The following is a 19930-nucleotide window of genomic DNA, read 5'->3' on the forward strand; positions in this document are numbered from 1 at the left end:
TGCCTGGTTGTGGATAGTTGTGGCTGGTTGTGGTTAGTTGTGCTTGGTTGGGGTTAGTTGTGGCTGGTTGTGGTTAGTTGTGGCTGGTTGTGGTTAGTTGTGGCTGGTTGTGTCAGGTTGTGGCTGATTGTGTCAGGTTGTGGCTGGTTGTGGCTGGTTGTGGTTAGTTGTGGCTGGTTGTGGCTTGTTGTGGTTAGTTGTGGCTGGTTGTGGTTAGTTGTGGCTGGTTGTGGCTGGTTGTGGCTGGTTGTGGTTAGTTGTGGCTGGTTGTGGCCTGTTGTGGTTAGTTGTGGCTGGTTGTGGTTAGTTGTGGTTAGTTGTGGCTGATTGTGGCTGGTTGTGTCAGGTTGTGGCTTGTTGGGTCAGATTGTGGCTGGTTGTGGCTGGTTGTTGCAGGTTGTGTCAAGTTGTGGCTGGTTGTGGCAGGTTGTGGCTGGTTGTGGTTAGTTGTGGCTGGTTGTGTCAGGTTGTGGCTGGTTGTGGCAGGTTGTGGCTGGTTGTGGTTAGTTGTGGTTAGTTGTGGCTGATTGTGGCTGGTTGTTGCAGGTTGTGTCAGGTTGTGTCAGATTGTGGCTGGTTGTGGTTAGTTGTGGCTGGTTGTGGTTAGTTGTGGCTGGTTGTTGCAGGTTGTGTCAGGTTGTGGCTTGTTGGGTCAGATTGTGGCTGGTTGTGGCTGGTTGTGTCAGGTTGTGGCTGGTTGTGGTTAGATGTGGCTGGTTGTGGTTAGTTGTGGCTGGTTGTGTCAGGTTGTGGCTGGTTGTGTCAGGTTGTGGCTGGTTGTGGCTGGTTGTGGCTGGTTGTGGTTAGTTGTGGCTGGTTGTGTCAGGTTGTGGCTGGTTGTGGTTAGTTGTGGTTAGTTGTGGCTGATTGTGGCTGGTTGTGTCAGGTTGTGGCTGGTTGTGTCAGATTGTGGCTGGTTGTGGTTAGTTGGGGTTAGTTGTGGCTGGTTGTTGCAGGTTGTGGCTGGTTGTGGCTGGTTGTGGCTGGTTGTGTCATGTTGTGGTTAGTTGTGGCTAGTTGTGGCAGGTTGTGGCAGGTTGTGTCATGTTGAGGTTAGTTGTGGCTGGTAGTGGCTGGTTGTGGCTGGGTGTGGTTAGTTGTGGCTGGTTGTGGTTAGTTGTAGCTGGTTGTGGTTAGTGGTGGCTGGTTGTGGTTAGTTGTGGCTGGTTGTGCCTGGTTGCGTTTAGTTGTGGCTGGTTGTGGTTAGTTGTGGCTGGTTGTGCCTGGTTGTGGTTAGTTGTGGCTGGTTGTGGTTAGTTGTGGCTGGTTGTGTCAGGTTGTGGTTAGTTGTGGCTGGTTGTGGCAGGTTGTGGCGGGTTGTGGCGGGTTGTGGCTGGTTGTGGCTGGTTGTGGTTAGTTGTGGTTGGTTGTGGCTGGTTGTGGTTAGTTGAGGCTGGTTGTGGCTGGTTGTGGTTTGTTGTGGCTGGTTGTGGTTAGTTGTGGCTGGTTGTGGTTAGTTGTGGTTAGTTGTGGCTGGTTGTGTCAGGTTGTGGCTGGTTGTGGCAGGTTGTGGCTGGTTGTGGCTTGTTGTGTCAGGTTGTGTCTGGTTGTGGCTGGTTGTGTCAGGTTGTGGCTGGTTGTGGTTAGTTGTGGCTGGTTGTTGCAGGTTGTGTCAGGTTGTGGCTGGTTGTGGCTGGTTGTGTCATGTTGTGGTTAGTTGTGGCTGGTTGTGGCTGGTTGTGGTTAGTTGTGGCTGGTTGTGGTTAGTTGTGACTGGTTGTGGCTGGTTGTGGTTGGTTGTGGCTGGTTGTAGTTAGTTGAGGCTGGTTGTGGCTGGTTGTGGTTAGTTGTGGCTGGTTGTGGCTGGTTGTGGTTAGATGTGGCTGGTTGTGGTTAGTTGTGGCAGGTTGTGGCTGGTTGTGGTTAGTTGTGGCTGGTTGTGCCTGGTTGTGGTTAGTTGTGGCTGGTTGTGGTTAGTTGTGGCTGGTTGTGCCTGGTTGTGGTTAGTTGTGGCTGGTTGTGGTTAGTTGTGGCTAGTTGTGTCAGGTTGTTGTTAGTTGTGGCTGGTTGTGGCAGGTTGTGGCTGGTTGTGGCTGGTTGTGGTTAGTTGTGTCAGGTTGTGGCTGGTTGTGGCTGGTTGTGGCAGGTTGTGGCTGGTTGTGGTTAGTTGTACCTGGTTGTGGTTAGTTGTGGCTGGTTGTGGCTGGTTGTGGTTAGTTGTGGCTGGTTGTGGTTAGTTGTGCCTGGTTGTGGATAGTTGTGGCTGGTTGTGGTTAGTTGTGCTTGGTTGGGGTTAGTTGTGGCTGGATGTGGTTAGTTGTGGCTGGTTGTGGTTAGTTGTGGCTGGTTGTGTCAGGTTGTGGCTGATTGTGTCAGGTTGTGGCTGGTTGTGGTTAGTTGTGTCAGGTTGTGGCTGGTTGTGGTTAGTTGTGGCTGGTTGTGGCTGGTTGTGGTTAGTTGTGGCTGGTTGTGGCTTGTTGTGGTTAGTTGTGGCTGGTTGTGGCTGGTTGTGGTTAGTTGTGGCTGGTTGTGGCTGGTTGTGGCTGGTTGTGGTTAGTTGTGGCTGGTTGTGGCTGGTTGTGTCAGGTTGTGGCTTGTTGGGTCAGATTGTGGCTGGTTGTGGCTGGTTGTAGTTAGTTGTGGCTGGTTGTGGCTGGTTGTTGCAGGTTGTGTCAAGTTGTGGCTGGTTGTGGCAGGTTGTGGCTGGTTGTGGTTAGTTGTGGCTGGTTGTGTCAGGTTGTGGCTGGTTGTGGCAGGTTGTGGCTGGTTGTGGTTAGTTGTGGTTAGTTGTGGCTGATTGTGGCTGGTTGTTGCAGGTTGTGTCAGGTTGTGTCAGATTGTGGCTGGTTGTGGTTAGTTGTGGCTGGTTGTGGTTAGTTGTGGCTGGTTGTTGCAGGTTGTGTCAGGTTGTGGCTTGTTGGGTCAGATTGTGGCTGGTTGTGGCTGGTTGTGTCAGGTTGTGGCTGGTTGTGGTTAGATGTGGCTGGTTGTGGTTAGTTGTGGCTGGTTGTGTCAGGTTGTGGCTGGTTGTGTCAGGTTGTGGCTGGTTGTGGCTGGTTGTGGCTGGTTGTGGTTAGTTGTGGCTGGTTGTGTCAGGTTGTGGCTGGTTGTGGTTAGGTGTGATTAGTTGTGGCTGATTGTGGCTGGTTGTGTCAGGTTGTGGCTGGTTGTGTCAGATTGTGGCTGGTTGTGGTTAGTTGGGGTTAGTTGTGGCTGGTTGTTGCAGGTTGTGGCTGGTTGTGGCTGGTTGTGGCTGGTTGTGTCATGTTGTGGTTAGTTGTGGCTAGTTGTGGCAGGTTGTGGCAGGTTGTGTCATGTTGAGGTTAGTTGTGGCTGGTTGTGGCTGGTTGTGGCTGGGTGTGGTTAGTTGTGGCTGGTTGTGGTTAGTTGTAGCTGGTTGTGGTTAGTGGTGGCTGGTTGTGGTTAGTTGTGGCTGGTTGTGCCTGGTTGTGGTTAGTTGTGGCTGGTTGTGGTTAGTTGTGGCTGGTTGTGCCTGGTTGTGGTTAGTTGTGGCTGGTTGTGGTTAGTTGTGGCTGGTTGTGTCAGGTTGTGGTTAGTTGTGGCTGGTTGTGGCAGGTTGTGGCGGGTTGTGGCGGGTTGTGGCTGGTTGTGGTTAGTTGTGGTTGGTTGTGGCTGGTTGTGGTTAGTTGAGGCTGGTTGTGGCTGGTTGTGGTTTGTTGTGGCTGGTTGTGGTTAGTTGTGGCTGGTTGTGGTTAGTTGTGGTTAGTTGTGGCTGGTTGTGTCAGGTTGTGGCTGGTTGTGGCAGGTTGTGGCTGGTTGTGGCTTGTTGTGTCAGGTTGTGTCTGGTTGTGGCTGGTTGTGTCAGGTTGTGGCTGGTTGTGGTTAGTTGTGGCTGGTTGTTGCAGGTTGTGTCAGGTTGTGGCTGGTTGTGGCTGGTTGTGTCATGTTGTGGTTAGTTGTGGCTGGTTGTGGCTGGTTGTGGTTAGTTGTGGCTGGTTGTGGTTAGTTGTGACTGGTTGTGGCTGGTTGTGGTTGGTTGTGGCTGGTTGTAGTTAGTTGAGGCTGGTTGTGGCTGGTTGTGGCTGGTTGTGGTTAGTTGTGGCTGGTTGTGGCTGGTTGTGGTTAGATGTGGCTGGTTGTGGTTAGTTGTGGCAGGTTGTGGCTGGTTGTGGTTAGTTGTGGCTGGTTGTGCCTGGTTGTGGTTAGTTGTGGCTGGTTGTGGTTAGTTGTGGCTGGTTGTGCCTGGTTGTGGTTAGTTGTGGCTGGTTGTGGTTAGTTGTGGCTAGTTGTGTCAGGTTGTTGTTAGTTGTGGCTGGTTGTGGCAGGTTGTGGCTGGTTGTGGCTGGTTGTGGTTAGTTGTGTCAGGTTGTGGCTGGTTGTGGCTGGTTGTGGCAGGTTGTGGCTGGTTGTGGTTAGTTGTACCTGGTTGTGGTTAGTTGTGGCTGGTTGTGGCTGGTTGTGGTTAGTTGTGGCTGGTTGTGGTTAGTTGTGCCTGGTTGTGGATAGTTGTGGCTGGTTTCGGTTAGTTGTGCTTGGTTGGGGTTAGTTGTGGCTGGTTGTGGTTAGTTGTGGCTGGTTGTGGTTAGTTGTGGCTAGTTGTGTCAGGTTGTGGCTGATTGTGTCAGGTTGTGGCTGGTTGTGGTTAGTTGTGGCTGGTTGTGGCTGGTTGTGGTTAGTTGTGGCTGGTTGTGGCTGGTTGTGGTTAGTTGTGGCTGGTTGTGGCTGGTTGTAGCTGTAGGTTGTGGCTTGTTGTGGTCTAGTTGTGGCTGGTTGTGGCTGGTTGTAGTTAGTTGTGGCTGGTTGTGGCTGGTTGTTGCAGGTTGTGTCAAGTTGTGGCTGGTTGTGGCAGGTTGTGGCTGGTTGTGGTTAGTTGTGGCTGGTTGTGTCAGGTTGTGGCTGGTTGTGGCAGGTTGTGGCTGGTTGTGGTTAGTTGTGGTTAGTTGTGGCTGATTGTGGCTGGTTGTGTCAGGTTGTGGCTTGTTGGGTCAGATTGTGGCTGGTTGTGGCTGGTTGTAGTTAGTTGTGGCTGGTTGTGGCTGGTTGTTGCAGGTTGTGTCAGGTTGTGGCTGGTTGTGCCTGGTTGTGGTTAGTTGTGGCTGGTTGTGGCTGGTTGTGGCTGGTTGTGGTTAGTTGTGGCTGGTTGTGGTTAGTTGTGGCTGGTTGTGTCAGATTGTGGCTGGTTGTGGCTGGTTGTGGTTAGTTGTGGCTGGTTGTTGCAGATTGTGTCAGGTTGTGGCTGGTTGTGGCTGGTTGTGATTAGTTGAGGCTGGTTGTGGCTGGTTGTGGTTAGTTGTGGTTAGTTGTGGCTGGTTGTGTCAGGTTGTGGCAACCAGCTGGTTGTGGCTGGTTGTGGTTAGTTGTGACTGGTTGTGGCTGGTTGTGGTTAGTTGTGGCTGGTTGCGGTTAGTTGTGGCTGGTTGTGTCAGGTTGTGGCAACCAGCTGGTTGTGGCTGGTTGTGGTTAGTTGTGACTGGTTGTGGCTGGTTGTGGTTAGTTGTGGCTGGTTGCGGTTAGTTGTGGCTGGTTGTGGCTGGTTGTGGCTGGTTGTGCCTGGTTGTGGTTAGTTGTGGCTGGTTGTGGCTGGTTGTGGCTGGTTGTGGCTGGTTGTGGTTAGTTGTGGCTGGTTGGGGTTAGTTGTGGCTGGTTGTGGTTAGTTGTGAATGGTTGTGGTTAGTTGTGACTGGTTGTGGTTAGTTGTGTCTGGTTGTGCCTGGTTGTGGTTAGTTGTGGCTGGTTGTGGTTAGTTGTGCCTTGTTGTGTCAGGTTGTGGCTGGTTGTGGCTGGTTGTGGTTAGTTGTGGCTGGTTGTGTCAGGTTGTGGCTGGTTGTGGTTAGTTGTGGCTGGTTGTGGATAGTTGTGGCTGGTTGTGCCTGGTTGTGGCTGGTTGTGGCTGGTTGTGGTTAGTTGTGGCTGGTTTTGGCTGGTTGTGGCAGGTTGTGGCTGGTTGTGGTTAGTTGTGCCTGGTTGTGGTTAGTTGTGGCTGGTTGTGGCGGGTTGTGGCGGGTTGTGGTTAGTTGTGGCTGGTTGTGTCAGGTTGTGGCGGGTTGTGGCTGGTTGTGGTTAGTTGTGGCTGGTTGTGTCAGGTTGTGGCGGGTTGTGGCTGGTTGTGGTTAGTTGTGGTTAGTTGTGGCTGGTTGTGGCAGGTTGTGGCTGGTTGTGGCTGGTTGTGGCTGGTTGTGGCTGGTTGAGTCAGGTTGTGGCTGGTTGTGGCTGGTTGTGTCAGGTTGTGGCTGGTTGTGCTTAGTTGAGTTAGGTTGTGGCTGGTTGTGACTGGTTGTGGTTAGTTGTGTCAGTTTGTGGCTGGTTGTGGCTGGTTGTGCCTGGTTGGGGTTAGTTGTGACTGGTTGTGGTTAGTTGTGGCTGGTTGTGGTTAGTTGTGGCTGGTTGTGGTTAGTTGTGGCTGGTTGTGCCTGGTTGTGGTTAGTTGTGGCTGGTTGTGGTTAGTTGTGGCTGGTTGTGTCAGGTTGTGGTTAGTTGTGGCTGGTTGTGTCAGGTTGTGGCGGGTTGTGGCTGGTTGTGGCTGGTTGTGGTTAGTTGTGCCTGGTTGTGGTTAGTTGTGGCTGGTTGTGGTTAGTTGTGGCTGGTTGTGGCTGGTTGTGTCAGGTTGTGGCTGGTTGTGGTTAGATGTGGCTGGTTGTGGTTAGTTGTGGCTGGTTGTGTCAGGTTGTGGCTGGTTGTGTCAGGTTGTGGCTGGTTGTGGCTGGTTGTGGCTGGTTGTGGTTAGTTGTGGCTGGTTGTGTCAGGTTGTGGCTGGTTGTGGTTAGTTGGGGTTAGTTGTGTCAGATTGTGGCTGGTTGTGGTTAGTTGGGGTTAGTTGTGGCTGGTTGTTGCAGGTTGTGGCTGGTTGTGGTTAGTTGGGGTTAGTTGTGTCAGATTGTGGCTGGTTGTGGTTAGTTGGGGTTAGTTGTGGCTGGTTGTTGCAGGTTGTGGCTGGTTGTGGCTGGTTGTGGCTGGTTGTGGCTGGTTGTGTCATGTTGTGGTTAGTTGTGGCTGGTTGTGGCAGGTTGTGGCTGGTTGTGTCATGTTGTGGTTAGTTGTGGCTGGTTGTGGCTGGGTGTGGTTAGTTGTGGCTGGTTGTGGTTAGTTGTGGCTGGTTGTGGTTAGTTGTGGCTGGTTGTGGTTAGTTGTGGCTGGTTGTGCCTGGTTGTGGTTAGTTGTGGCTGGTTGTGGTTAGTTGTGGCTGGTTGTGGTTAGTTGTGGCTGGTTGTGTCAGGTTGTGGTTAGTTGTGGCTGGTTGTGGCAGGTTGTGGCGGGTTGTGGCTGGTTGTGGCTGGTTGTGGTTAGTTGTGGTTGGTTGTGGCTTGTTGTGGTTAGTTGTGGCTGGTTGTGGCTGGTTGTGGTTTGTTGTGGCTGGTTGTGGTTAGTTGTGGCTGGTTGTGGCTGGTTGTGGTTAGTTGTGGCTGGTTGTGTCAGGTTGTGGCTGGTTGTGGCAGGTTGTGGCTGGTTGTGGCTTGTTGTGTCAGGTTGTGGCTGGTTGTGGCTGGTTGTGTCAGGTTGTGGCTGGTTGTGGTTAGTTGTGGCTGGTTGTTGCAGGTTGTGTCAGGTTGTGGCTTGTTGTGGCTGGTTGTGTCATGTTGTGGTTAGTTGTGGCTGGTTGTGGTTAGTTGTGACTGGTTGTGGTTAGTTGTGACTGGTTGTGGCTGGTTGTGGTTGGTTGTGGCTGGTTGTAGTTAGTTGAGGCTGGTTGTGGCTGGTTGTGGCTGGTTGTGGTTAGTTGTGGCTGGTTGTGGTTAGTTGTGGCTGGTTGTGGTTAGATGTGGCTGGTTGTGGTTAGTTGTGGCAGGTTGTGGCTGGTTGTGGCTGGTTGTGGTTAGTTGTGGCTGGTTGTGGCTGGTTGTGGTTAGTTGTGGCTGGTTGTGGTTAGATGTGGCTGGTTGTGCCTGGTTGTGGTTAGTTGTGGCTGGTTGTGGTTAGTTGTAGCTGGTCGTGCCTGGTTGTGGTTAGTTGTGGCTGGTTGTGGTTAGTTGTGGCTGGTTGTGTCAGGTTGTTGTTAGTTGTGGCTGGTTGTGGCAGGTTGTGGCTGGTTGTGGCTGGTTGTGGTTAGTTGTGGTTGGTTGTTGCTGGTTGTGGTTAGTTGTGGTTAGTTGTGGCTGGTTGTGGCAGGTTGTGGCTGGTTGTGGCAGGTTGTGGCTGGTTGTGGCTGGTTGTGGCTGGTTGTGGTTGGGTTTGGCTGGTTGTGGCTGGTTGTGGCTGGTTGTGTCAGGTTCTGGCTGGTTGTGCCTGGTTGTGGTTAGTTGTGGCTGGTTGTGGCTGGTTGTGGTTGGTTGTGGCTGGTCGTGGTTAGTTGTGGCTGGTTGTGGTTAGTTGTGGCTGGTTGTGGTTAGTTGTGCTGGTTATGGTTAGTTGTGGCTGGTTGTGGTTAGTTGTGGCTGGTTGTGCCTGGTTGTGGTTAGTTGTGGCTGGTTGTGTCAGGTTGTGGTTAGTTGTGGCTGGTTGTGGCAGGTTGTGGCTGGTTGTGGCGGGTTGTGGCTGGTTGTGGTTAGTTATGGCTGGTTGTGGCTGGTTGTGGTTAGTTGTGGCTGGTTGAGTCAGGTTTTGGCTGGTTGTGGCTGGTTGTGGATGGTTGTGTCAGGTTGTGGCTGGTTGTGGTTAGTTGTGGCTGGTTGTGGCTGGTTGTGGCTGGTTGTGCCTGGTTGTGGTTAGTTGTGGCTGGTTGTGGCTGGTTGTGGCTGGTTGTGGTTAGTTGTGGCTGGTTGTGGTTAGTTGTGGCTGATTGTGGTTAGTTGTGGCTGGTTGTGGTTAGTTGTGGCTGGTTGTGCCTGGTTGTGGTTAGTTGTGGCTGGTTGTGGTTAGTTGTGGCTGGTTGTGCCTGGTTGTGGTTGGTTGTGGCTGGTTGTGGTTAGTTGTGGCTGGTTGTGGCTGGTTGTGGCTGGTTGTGTCAGGTTGTGGTTAGTTGTGGCTGGTTGTGGCAGGTTGTGGCTGGTTGTGGCGGGTTGTGGCTGGTTGTGGCTGGTTGTGGTTAGTTGTGGTTGGTTTTGGCTGGTTGTGGTTAGTTGTGGTTAGTTGTGGCTGGTTGTGGCAGGTTGTGGTTAGTTGTGTCAGGTTGTGGCTGGTTGTGCCTGGTTGGGGTTAGTTGTGGCTGGTTGTGGTTAGTTGTGGCTGGTTGTGGTTAGTTGTGGCTGGTTGTGGTTAGTTGTGGCTGGTTGTGGTTAGTTGTGGCTGGTTGTGGTTAGTTGTGGCTGGTTGTGCCTGGTTGTGGTTAGTTGTGGCTGGTTGTGGTTAGTTGTGGCTGGTTGTGTCAGGTTGTGGTTAGTTGTGGCTGGTTGTGTCAGGTTGTGGCGGGTTGTGGCTGGTTGTGGTTAGTTGTGGCTGGTTGTGGTTAGTTGTGGCTGGTTGTGGCTGGTTGTGGCTGGTTGTGGCTGGTTGAGTCAGGTTGTGGCTGGTTGTGGCTGGTTGTGGCTGGTTGTGGCTGGTTGTTTCAGGTTGTGGCTGGTTGTGGCTGGTTGTGGTTAGTTGTGTCAGGTTGTGGCTGGTTGTGGCTGGTTGTGGTTAGTTGTGTCAGGTTGTGGCTGGTTGTGGCTGGTTGTGCCTGGTTGGGGTTAGTTGTGGCTGGTTGTGGTTAGTTGTGGCTGGTTGTGGTTAGTTGTGGCTGGTTGTGTTAGGTTGTGGCTGGTTGTGGTTAGTTGTGGCTGGTTGTGGTTAGTTGTGGCTGGTTGTGGTTTGTTGTGGCTGGTTGTGTTAGGTTGTGACTGGTTGTGTTAGCTTGTGGCAGGTTGTGGCTGGTTGTGGTTAGTTGTGGCTTGTTGTGGCAGGCTGTGGCTGGTTGTGGCAGGTTGTGGCTGGTTGTGGCTGGTTGTGGTTAGTTGTGGCTGGTTGTGTCAGGTTGTGGCTGGTTGTGGCTGGTTGTGGTTAGTTGTGGCTGGTTGTGGTTAGTTGCTGACACAGTAGTGGTAAGTGGCTGGGGGAATGAGAGTACCTCTAAGGAGTCTTGAATCGTCCTGGAAATGATCATTGGTGAAACCTAAACATAAACAGTTCAACATTCAAAAGGTGTGATCAGGTAGACTTGCAGAAAGGCATCAGAGGAAGTTAGAATCAGGGGACTTAAATAAGTTACTTAGATAAACTGTGCCTAGTTTCTCTCAACTCACCAAAACACGTTTATCCCAGTTTAATATGGGAGTTGTGGCATCAGGACCAAAGGAGCCTGTCAGTTTACATACTATGTATTACATTGTAATAGATGCGTTTTAACCAATTCATTGGCTATGAAGACCTCTATTTCCATTGATTACTTTATACTCAAACTTTCAACATCGCATATATTTTGAATGAAATAAATAGCTTTATTTGCATCAGAAAAAAATGTGTTCATTTGCCTGGAGACAATTCCATTGACTTATGAGGTCTTAGAGGAGAACAAATGTCCTGAGAAGGTGTGTATTTTAGCCCTGGGTTTGTGCCACGTATCCCCTATTAACACAGTCCCCCGGACAACACAAACATTTAAGTCAAACTGACTCTATTCGTAACATCGACACAAACTGAACAATGTGACAGACAAGAATGTGACACAAATGAGCAAAAACAAAGAAAAGGATTCTAACTGAGAGTAATGGAATAGTATCAGTGAGGCATTATCATCCAATATCATGACCCTATCACAGGTGCCAAGTGTGAATCTGAATTACAAGCAGTAAACTGCAGTCAACATGCAGAAATCCCCTTTGATTGGTTGTTAGACAGCGATCATAAAGATATGATTAAGACTGGATCAATGCAATATAATCCCAAAGTTGATTATTACCCACTAATTACACTTTTTCAGCTGTACCACAGACAACTCAAAATCATCGGCTGAAGACTACATGCTGCTACGTTGTAATTAACAGGTTAAAGTGACAGTTCACTCCAAAATCAACGTTTGTCAGATGTTTACAGTAAGATGGTAGAATGTGTCACGTGATATGTACACAACACAACGACAACATTAGAAACAGAATTAAACAGGAAATAAACCAAAAAGGTATAAAACTTACTTCCAGTTGGGATCAAGTCCCTGTCTGGAATGAACAGTTTATACCCATAATGCCTCTCCAGGACGTCGGGTAGGATCTCCAGGGCGAAGCGTTCCTCCTCACGCGTCTCCTGACTCCACTGGTCCGGGTCCACTTTGGTGTATGACAGATAGGCATCATAGTCCTTATTATCTACAGGAGTAACATACACAGCAGTCCATTACAACACTATAGAGGATATTAGTAACATACAGACCAGTCCATTACTACACTATAGAGGATATTAGTAACATACAGACCAGTCTATTACTACACTATAGAGGATATTAGTAACATACAGACCAGTCCATTACTACACTATAGAGGATATTAGTAACATACAGACCAGTCTATTACTTCACTATAGAGGATATTAGTAACATACAGACCAGTCCATTACTACACTATAGAGGATATTAGTAACATACAGACCAGTCTATTACTTCACTATAGAGGATATTAGTAACATACAGACCAGTCCATTACAACACTATAGAGGATATTAGTAACATACAGACCAGTCCATTACTACACTATAGAGGATATTAGTAACATACAGACCAGTCTATTACTACACTATAGAGGATATTAGTAACATACAGACCAGTCCATTACTTCACTATAGAGGATATTAGTAACATACAGACCAGTCCATTACTTCACTATAGAGGATATTAGTAACATACAGACCAGTCTATTACTTCACTATAGAGGATATTAGTAACATACAGACCAGTCTATTACTTTACTATAGAGGATATTGGGTTTGACCTTATGTTATATGTGTTGAATTTGTCAGCCAACGCAGACTCAATATGGTTTCAGACTCAATATGGTTTCAGACTCAATAGGGTTTCAGACTCAATAGGGCTTCAGACTCAATATAGCTTCAGACTTTATTGGGCTTCAGAGTTAAAAGGGCTTTAGACTCAATAGTGCTTCAGACTTGATAGTGCTTCAGACTCAATAGTGCTTCAGACTCAATAGGGCTTCAGACTCAATAGAGCTTCAGACTCAATAGAACTTCAGACTTTATTGGGCTTCAGACCCAATAGGGCATTAGACTCAATAGTGCTTCAGACCCAATAGAGCTTCAGACTCAATAGAGCTTCAGACTTTATTGGGCTTCAGACCCAATAGGGCTTTAGACTCAATAGTGCTTCAGACTCAATAGGGCTTCAGACTATTGGGCTTCAGACCCAATAGAGCTTCAGACTCAATAGAGCTTCACTTTATTGGGTTTTAGACTCAATAGGGCTTCAGACTCAATAGGGCTTCAGACTCAATAGGGCTTCAGACTTTATTGGGCTTTAGACCCAATAGGGCTTTAGACTCAATAGTGCTTCAGACTCCATAGGGCTTCAGACTATTGGGCTTCAGACTCAATAGGGTTTCAGACTCAAAAGGCTTCAGACTCTATTGGGCTTCAGCCTCTATTGGGCTTCAGCCTCTATTGGGCTTCAGACTCTATTGGGCTTCAGAGTCAATAGGTCTTCTGTCTCAACAGGGCTTCTGACCCAATAGGGCTTCTGGACTTCTCATGTCCGCATTGGTTATTTTTCATTTTCATATGACAGACACATCACACATCACACACCACAACCAAACCCATGTCATTATAAGTAAGGCAACTTTTCATTGGTCTGTTTCTCCTGGTCAAGTCACATGTTTAGGGATCGATAACCATGACAGCTTTGCAGACTATCAACGTGGTGAAGAGGTCCAGTATTTTAGCTCTCTCTGCATAGCAGAACAGCAGGAAGCAACATGACACCTGCGTCACTCTGACTGACCTTACTGCCAGCTTCCACTCCTCTGGGTACATTTTATTACAATCCAGACCCTTTTGCCAAACAATGTCACTGTGTTCACTGTGACTGGACTGAGGTAGAAAACTGAACGCTTCCCTAGGCACAAAATGGCTCCGACCCATCCTTTATCCGCACGGCAGCCAGGCAGATGAAGAATATGATTGATGCTAGATTTGAAAGGATTAAACGGCGAGGAGAAAAGCCCAACATGGGAGGTGATAGCAGTAATGTTTTCCCCGTGCAGGAGAGCGAGGAGAGGAGCGGCTTCGGCCTCGGTGCACTTCAACGAGACACAAAGCAGGAAATCTGCTGCGGCAACGAGCCAGAGGAAGTGGAATTAAGGGAGAGACACAAGAGAAGAGAGGGATTCCCCAGGGACTAGAGACAACACAGGTCTCTCTCTCTCTCTCTCTCTCTCTCTCTCTGGTAAACTCATTAGAGAGGGGTTTAAACCTCTCTTATTACCACAGGTAAAGGGATAATCCACAGACTGCCATCCTTCAGATCATTGTACCTGCTGAAGGGGAGCTGTTAGACCAGGATGGGCTTCCGACAACACAGAGAGTAGAGGAGAGGAGGAGCGATGAGGAAGAGTGGTGGGGAAAGGAGAGGAGGAGATATGAGGAGGAGGGGAGGAGGGGAGAGAAGGGGAGAAGAGAAGCTAGGGGAGAGGACAGGAAGAGAGGAGGAGAGGAGAGATGAAGCGAGGAAGAGAGGAGTGGAGAAGAGAAGAGAGGAGGGGAGGGGAGGGGACAATAAAAGAGAAGAGAGGAGAGGAGAGAAGTGGGAGATAAGAGGAGAGAACAGGAGGAATCCGAACCTATATAAAAATCTCTTTGTATACAGTAAAGTGCAACGGCCCCTTTAAGAGAGAAACGCATGTAGGTAGATCAGAATCTATTTCAGCAGAACTGAATCACTCATATCTGAGTGGTTACTGTGTGAGGGAGTGGGAGAGAGAGAGAGAGAGAGAGAGAGAGAGAGAGAGAGAGAGAGAGAGAGAGAGAGATAGAGAGCAAGTATGAGTGAGATTCGGAGGTAGAATAACCAGTGACTCCTTTCTCTCCCTTCTCTCCTTCCTCTCTGAGGTCCAATGAGGCGAACTTAAGAGGGCTGAGAAGGGGAACTGTTTCCGTCCCGCGTGTTCCACCACCCTCAGCATCCATCCCTCCCACTCTCTGACTGAAGTAAAAGGCCATGACTGATGCACACATAGCTTACATCCATCCATAGCTGTGGCTGCATATGCATACTGGCAGGCCCACAGAGAGTGAGAGAACTTTTGAACTCGCTATTAAAAAAAGTGTTCAGGGACTTTGAGCAGGAACCTCTGGGCTCCTTCCAGATTGTTCTGAATAGAATGCAACCTACATCGTTAGCCGTGAAAGCTAAAGAACTGCAGAGGGAGTTGGGCTCATTAGCATTCCTACATAAGTTACGATTATATTAAGACATAAGGTATTTGCTTCTACACCTGCATTGCTTGCTGTTTGGGGATTTAGGCTGGGTTTCTGTACAGCGCTTTGAGATATCAGCTGATGTAAGAAGGGCTATATAAATAAATGTGATTTGATTTGATATTTGTTATCTTTATGTTAAGTCATTGCACATCCCTAAGTGATGATCAAGTTCAACCTACCGCATGATTTAAATAAAGTCAAAGTTAAATCATATACAGTATTATATGCTAATGAGGGTTACGTTCATGTCACAACTCGGCAAGCTCATGCATCTGTAAAGTGTGGGTGGTCGTTATGCAAGACAACCCCGGCAAACACCCATACGAACGGAGACTTAAAACCGCTTTTAACCGAACCTGATCATTCTGGTGCTGTGAGTCAGACACAGAGAAGAGAGAGGAGAAAAAAGGATTTTCCTGAATGGCTTGTGATGGTGATGAAGTAGAAGTCCTTGTGGCCAATGAAAGAGCTTGAGGGGTGAGGGGGGAATACAATCCAGGGAAGGAGTAATCACCCAGTCCTGAGTGTTAAAGAGAAAGTATGTGTCTCTCCATCGTCCCTCCTGGGAGCCACGGCCATGGGCAACACTATGTGGCTTATTGAAACTGATCCCTTCAAACAGAGAGCAAATTGAAAATCTCTTTCCCTCTCCTCTCTGCTCACTCGGGTGGCGCAATTAAAGGAGACAATTGCTGTTTAGCATTAGGTTTAAAGCTCTGGCTCTCTTTTCTCTCCTCTGTGGCGCTTTAAAACCATCTATTTCTTCAAAGCCCCCACTTCTGTCCCAAAGCCCAACACAGTACAGGCCTGGTAATGACTTTCATAGACATGTCTGATGCCTCAACCATCCAGGCAATGTGATTGGTGGAAAACAGAGGGCTGGGGGAGGAAAAGAGCAAAGCGGAGGCAACCTTTCTGGGCTAATGACACTCTCCAGTCTCCACACAGCGTCCTTCAGACACCCCAAAAGTAATCTTGTTCACTGAATTCATTGTAGCCCTAGCCCTCCACTTGAAAGACTCATTAAGGGAAATCAAATGAAACCGCCAGACCAGATTGATGAATACTCCTCCTTAACTCATTCACTATTCAGCCACACAATTAGAATTTATTGCGGTTCAATTTAGAACCCTTAAGTTCTTATTTCTATCTCAAGATAGGATTTGTAGAAAAACACATTTTCCTACTTTTATAATGAAATGAAATCCTCTTTCGAGCAATGTCCTGAACAAAATATTATGTGAAACCACATGAAGCAAGACAGATAGAAGGTCTAAATGACCTGAGTATTACCCTAGTCCCTTTTGGTGACACCGAAACAAGTTGTTTGTCATCTAGACCTACGCTCTTAGAAAGAAAGGTGCTACATAGATCCTAAAAGGGTTCTACCTGGAATCAAAAAGGGTTCTACATGGAACCAAAAAGGGTTTTCCTATGGGGACAGCTGAAGAACCCTTTTAGAACCCTTTTTTCTAAGAGTGCACTGTCGACTTCATTCAGGGTTTATAATGGGTGCTGTTGGTCCTAATGTGAGTTGAGAGTATCTCACCTCCGTCGATGTCCTCGCTGCCAAAATGGTTCCTGTAGAAGAGCATGAGCTCCATCTTGTAGCACTTGTAGAGGGTCACGAGGCAGATCAACAACAACAAGATGGCCCCCAAGCCTCCCGCCAGCTCCACTGTGTACATAAGCTCTGCTGTGAGAGAAGGGAGGGAGGGAGGGAGGGAGGGGGAGGGAGGGAGGGAGGGGGAGGGAGAGAGAGAGAGAGAGAGAGAGAGAGAGAGAGAGAGAGAGAGAGAGGGAGGGAGGGAGGGAGAAGACGATAATGTTTACTTCGCTAATCTTTCTTTATCACATCCAAAAAGCAAGCACACTCACCAAATACATCCTCAAACACAGCATGCTGTCACTGCTTATTGTCTCTGGATAATTCATTAGCACAGAAGCTACATAACATGATTTAGAACATAAAGGAGATCAAGCCAGACTCCAGCTAGCTGCTAGCATGCTAACAGGGTTCCTAGCTACCACTCCCATTGATTTACCTTTAACTATGCTTATGCTAAGCTAAGCTAACCAATTTGGGTCACTGAGTCCTAGTTCATCAACTATTCCTTAGGTAGCCACCCCCCCAAAAAATGATTCTACTTTGCGTGAACTACTTCTCCTAAGACGGCCTCTATTTGGTGTTTAGACCTCGGTAACACACCAGCCCAGGTCAGCCATAGCCTGAAGGCACCAGCTATAGCACAGGACTGGCCAGGAACTGATGGTGACCTCCGGTTGACAAGGGAAGCTCTATTAAAGGTGTGAGTGTAACGCTGTAAGGGCACCAAACCAAGCAAGCCAAGTCATTAGAGCAGTAATATAATATAGACTGGCACAAGGCTGTGTCCCACATGGCACCCTATTCCCAACATAGTGCACTACCTTTGACCAGGGCCTATGGGGCTCTGGTCAAAAGTCATGACCTATGTGAGGAAGAGGGTGCCATTTGAGACGCAGCCTCGGAGAGAGGTGGAGCGAACTCTTTTACCCCCTCAACCATCCATCATCCTCCCAGAGCTGACAGGATCTCCCAGGACCATCAACAATAAACTCCACAAAACACTGATCTCAGTAAATACACCCCACCACAACTATGTCTGTCTGAAAGCCTGAGTGTCGAGGTAACTCAGGCACAATGCTATCCTTCCCGTGTTCCATTTAGAATCCTATAGTACTGTTCATTGAGGCTGCGGCAGTGTATGGTAGTGGAGTGGCTTCATACTGTAGGTTTAGTGGAGGGGTGTGCACTGCAAGGCTCTGGTTCTGCTGATTTCCATCCTTATCTTTTAACTAGGGACTGAGTTCTACTGCCAGTTGTGTGGAAAGCTAACATGAAAGCTGTCTACTAAATTGATACATTTTCAGATCAATGTGTAGTGTTTTCCTAAGTTCTGGGGGATCAAAACCTTTTGGATTCAATAAGAAAGCAAAGAGCCATGGTTGGCAAATCATCACTCTTCAATGCTTTTAGGCCATAAGATCTACATTTTTCTGAGACATAACAAGGACAATGATGTTTTCATCTCAGTCTATAACCACAAGGACCTGAAGAGACCTTCGCTAGCCAAACAGTACACCACAACAATACACAGAGATACAGTTATTATTCTGGTCCCTAGAAGCAGTTGAGATTCTTTTCATCTTGTTGTCGCAAATCCCCCTTCTTAAAAAGACTCCTTCTGAGAATATCTATAGCAATGGCCTTTCATTTCAAAGATACATTTTAGCTTTAAAAACATTCACTGGACTGAGACAGCCATCTCTGTAAACCACCCAGGGTTGTGAACATGAGACCCATCAAGATCTTTTATAATAAGAATAAGAGATAACAAATAGACCCAGGTCGCAAGTGAGACAGCCATCAGTGGTAAGCCAGAAGTGTTTTGGTGTGAGACAGCCATCAGTGGTAAGCCAGAAGTGTTGTTTTGGTGTGAGACAGCCATCAGTGGTAAGCCAGAAGTGTTGTTTTGGTGTGAGACAGCCATCAGTGGTAAGCCAGAAGTGTTGTTTTGGTGTGAGACAGCCATCAGTGGTAAGCCAGAAGTGTTTTGGTGTGAGACAGCCATCAGTGGTAAGCCAGAAGTGTTGTTTTGGTGTGAGACAGCCATAGGTCATGAAATTTTGCCAGCTGGTGATTGTCAAGCAAATAACTGTCGGTCTCATGGTAATTGACCGTTAATTAAAATAAACACATTTTGCATCTCTTGGCTTCCACACATAGCCTACAAGCCTCTGATGCTGACCTTTGCAACATCTACATTTTAAAAAGTCTAATAAATCCATCTAATATAGTCTACACCTTCACAATAAATCCATTATTTATTTTAGACATGTCTAAAGAAGCATGATATGAAGAAAATGTCGTCTATTTCAGAAGAACAGAATAGCATACTCTGAGTTGTCCTTTTGTTAGGTCCTGATCTGGCTATGCCAAATGGCTGTGGGCTACCCTAGTTAAGATTTGCTTAGAATTCCATGGCATTATTTTATAGTATGAAGAATACAATTGAACATAGCTGAATAAAATAGAAAATATATTTTCTCCAAATGATTTGAGGGTGCGCACATGCGACTACTCTTGTCACGAGATGCTAGGTGTGGTGGTAGGAGTCAGGCGCAGAGAGCAGAGGTAAGGTATAATGTCCTTTATTCTTCCCGGCACAAAAACGGTCAACGCCAACACAAACGGGCACGTGAACAAACGACCAACCCAGAACAACGGGCACACAGTCCGGAGAGAGAATACAAGGCGAATAGCCAGCACATCCAAAAACACAACGACAGCTAAATAATCCCGCACAAACCTGGGCGGGCTAAGCAGGCTTAAATAAACACAAATCAAGACACACAATAGGGAACAGGTGCAACCAATAAGACATTACAAACAGAAAAGGAAAAAGGGATCAGCGGCGGCTAGTAGGCCGGCGACGACGACCGCTGTGCGCCGCTCGAGCAGGCAGGGGAGCCACCTTCGGTGGGATTCGTGACAATTCTGTGTTGAGCGGTTAACAAAGAAACAGGTACTTCTACAGTTATGCTTAATTTACAGTTATTAACGTAACCTGTTGTTCTACAAATGTTGGGCTATATATATTTGGATTTTTAATACATTGTAAGGCTGAATGACGATTTGAAAAAAGTTGCTTGAAAGGCATGAGCTCTGCTTTGTTTTTTGTGCAGGCTGTACACACTACTGTACATCAGTCACTCATTCACAATTTGACAAGCACTTGATAATGCCTAGAATTTCACGGCGGCATCCATTTTGTGTGGCCGTAATGTACCCTAAAAAAATCCATGCCTTTTGCAGCCAATGGCCGTTGTGCCCTTCTCCCTGCGCTCCGAATTACCTCTCAATCACATGGCTCTCAATCACATGATCGGGTCTTTCTCAGAGGCTACAAGTGAAGGCGGACCCATCGGGGACGCAACTGTGCGCGTCCTTATCCAATTCCGAGGTGCATATTGAAGATATTGGAAGAACTGTCCACAGGCATTGTTTCTTATGCTGGGCATCATTCACAGGTGATAATATATAATGCACAAGTGATAGGCTAATATTGTCAGTCATCACACTATTCTTGACTTAATCTGGTCTTTACATATACTAAATAATATAAGTGTGACATTTGTTTTGATTTAGAATGGACCATTATCATGCACGTGTCTCGAAACAGGGGCAGCGAGAAAAAATACATGTCATCTATGTACTGAAATAGCATATGGAGGATGCTTTTCCTGTGGACCATTTTCATGCCAGCCAGGTAGGCTATACTCCTATTGTAAAGAGTAGCAATGTGCTTAATATTAGGAAAGTTGAGAAATAAATATAGTAGGCCGAGCCTATAGAAAGCTGATGGTTCTTCCTCTTTTTAATAGAGGCCATCACTCCATCACTCTGTTTTCTCACGCAATTACATAGCCTATAGAAATGTTGCGCAACATGAGCTCATGGGCTCTCATGAAGTGTTTGATTAGATTTTTGATTACATTTGCATTGATGTCAGAGTGATTAGAGGGACAATAGAGTGCTGAGGACCAGGCAGTTAGTTAGTTTGGTAGGCTACTAATGACCAGCAGCAGCATCAGAACTTGGAGAAGCCTAATTACCGTAACCTAATGGTCACATGGAATTTGACTCGTGATCGCCGGTGTGGTGGTAATACAGTCACTGCAACAGCCCTAGTCAGCAATCAGAGTGGTAAGCCAGAAG

General features: G+C 47.8%; 1 protein-coding gene across 2 annotated transcripts in view; it reads right to left on the minus strand.

Annotated features, from left to right (window-relative positions):
- Positions 1–19930, minus strand: part of LOC106574938 (interleukin-1 receptor accessory protein-like 1-B) — a 332683-nt gene that overhangs the window by 21646 nt on the left and 291107 nt on the right. Inside the window, exons 9-11 of one of the 2 annotated variants that reach the window (XM_045697955.1) lie at positions 15719–15865; positions 10881–11051; positions 9818–9862 (exon numbers count right to left, since the gene is read on the minus strand). In XM_045697955.1, coding sequence (XP_045553911.1) covers positions 9818–9862; positions 10881–11051; positions 15719–15865 — 363 coding nt within the window. The remainder of the gene's footprint in view (positions 1–9817; positions 9863–10880; positions 11052–15718; positions 15866–19930) is intronic. The other variant, XM_045697956.1, reaches the window with a different exon arrangement.

The sequence above is a fragment of the Salmo salar genome, chromosome ssa16 (genome assembly GCF_905237065.1).
Source record: "Salmo salar chromosome ssa16, Ssal_v3.1, whole genome shotgun sequence".
Taxonomy (NCBI): Eukaryota; Metazoa; Chordata; class Actinopteri; order Salmoniformes; family Salmonidae; genus Salmo; species Salmo salar.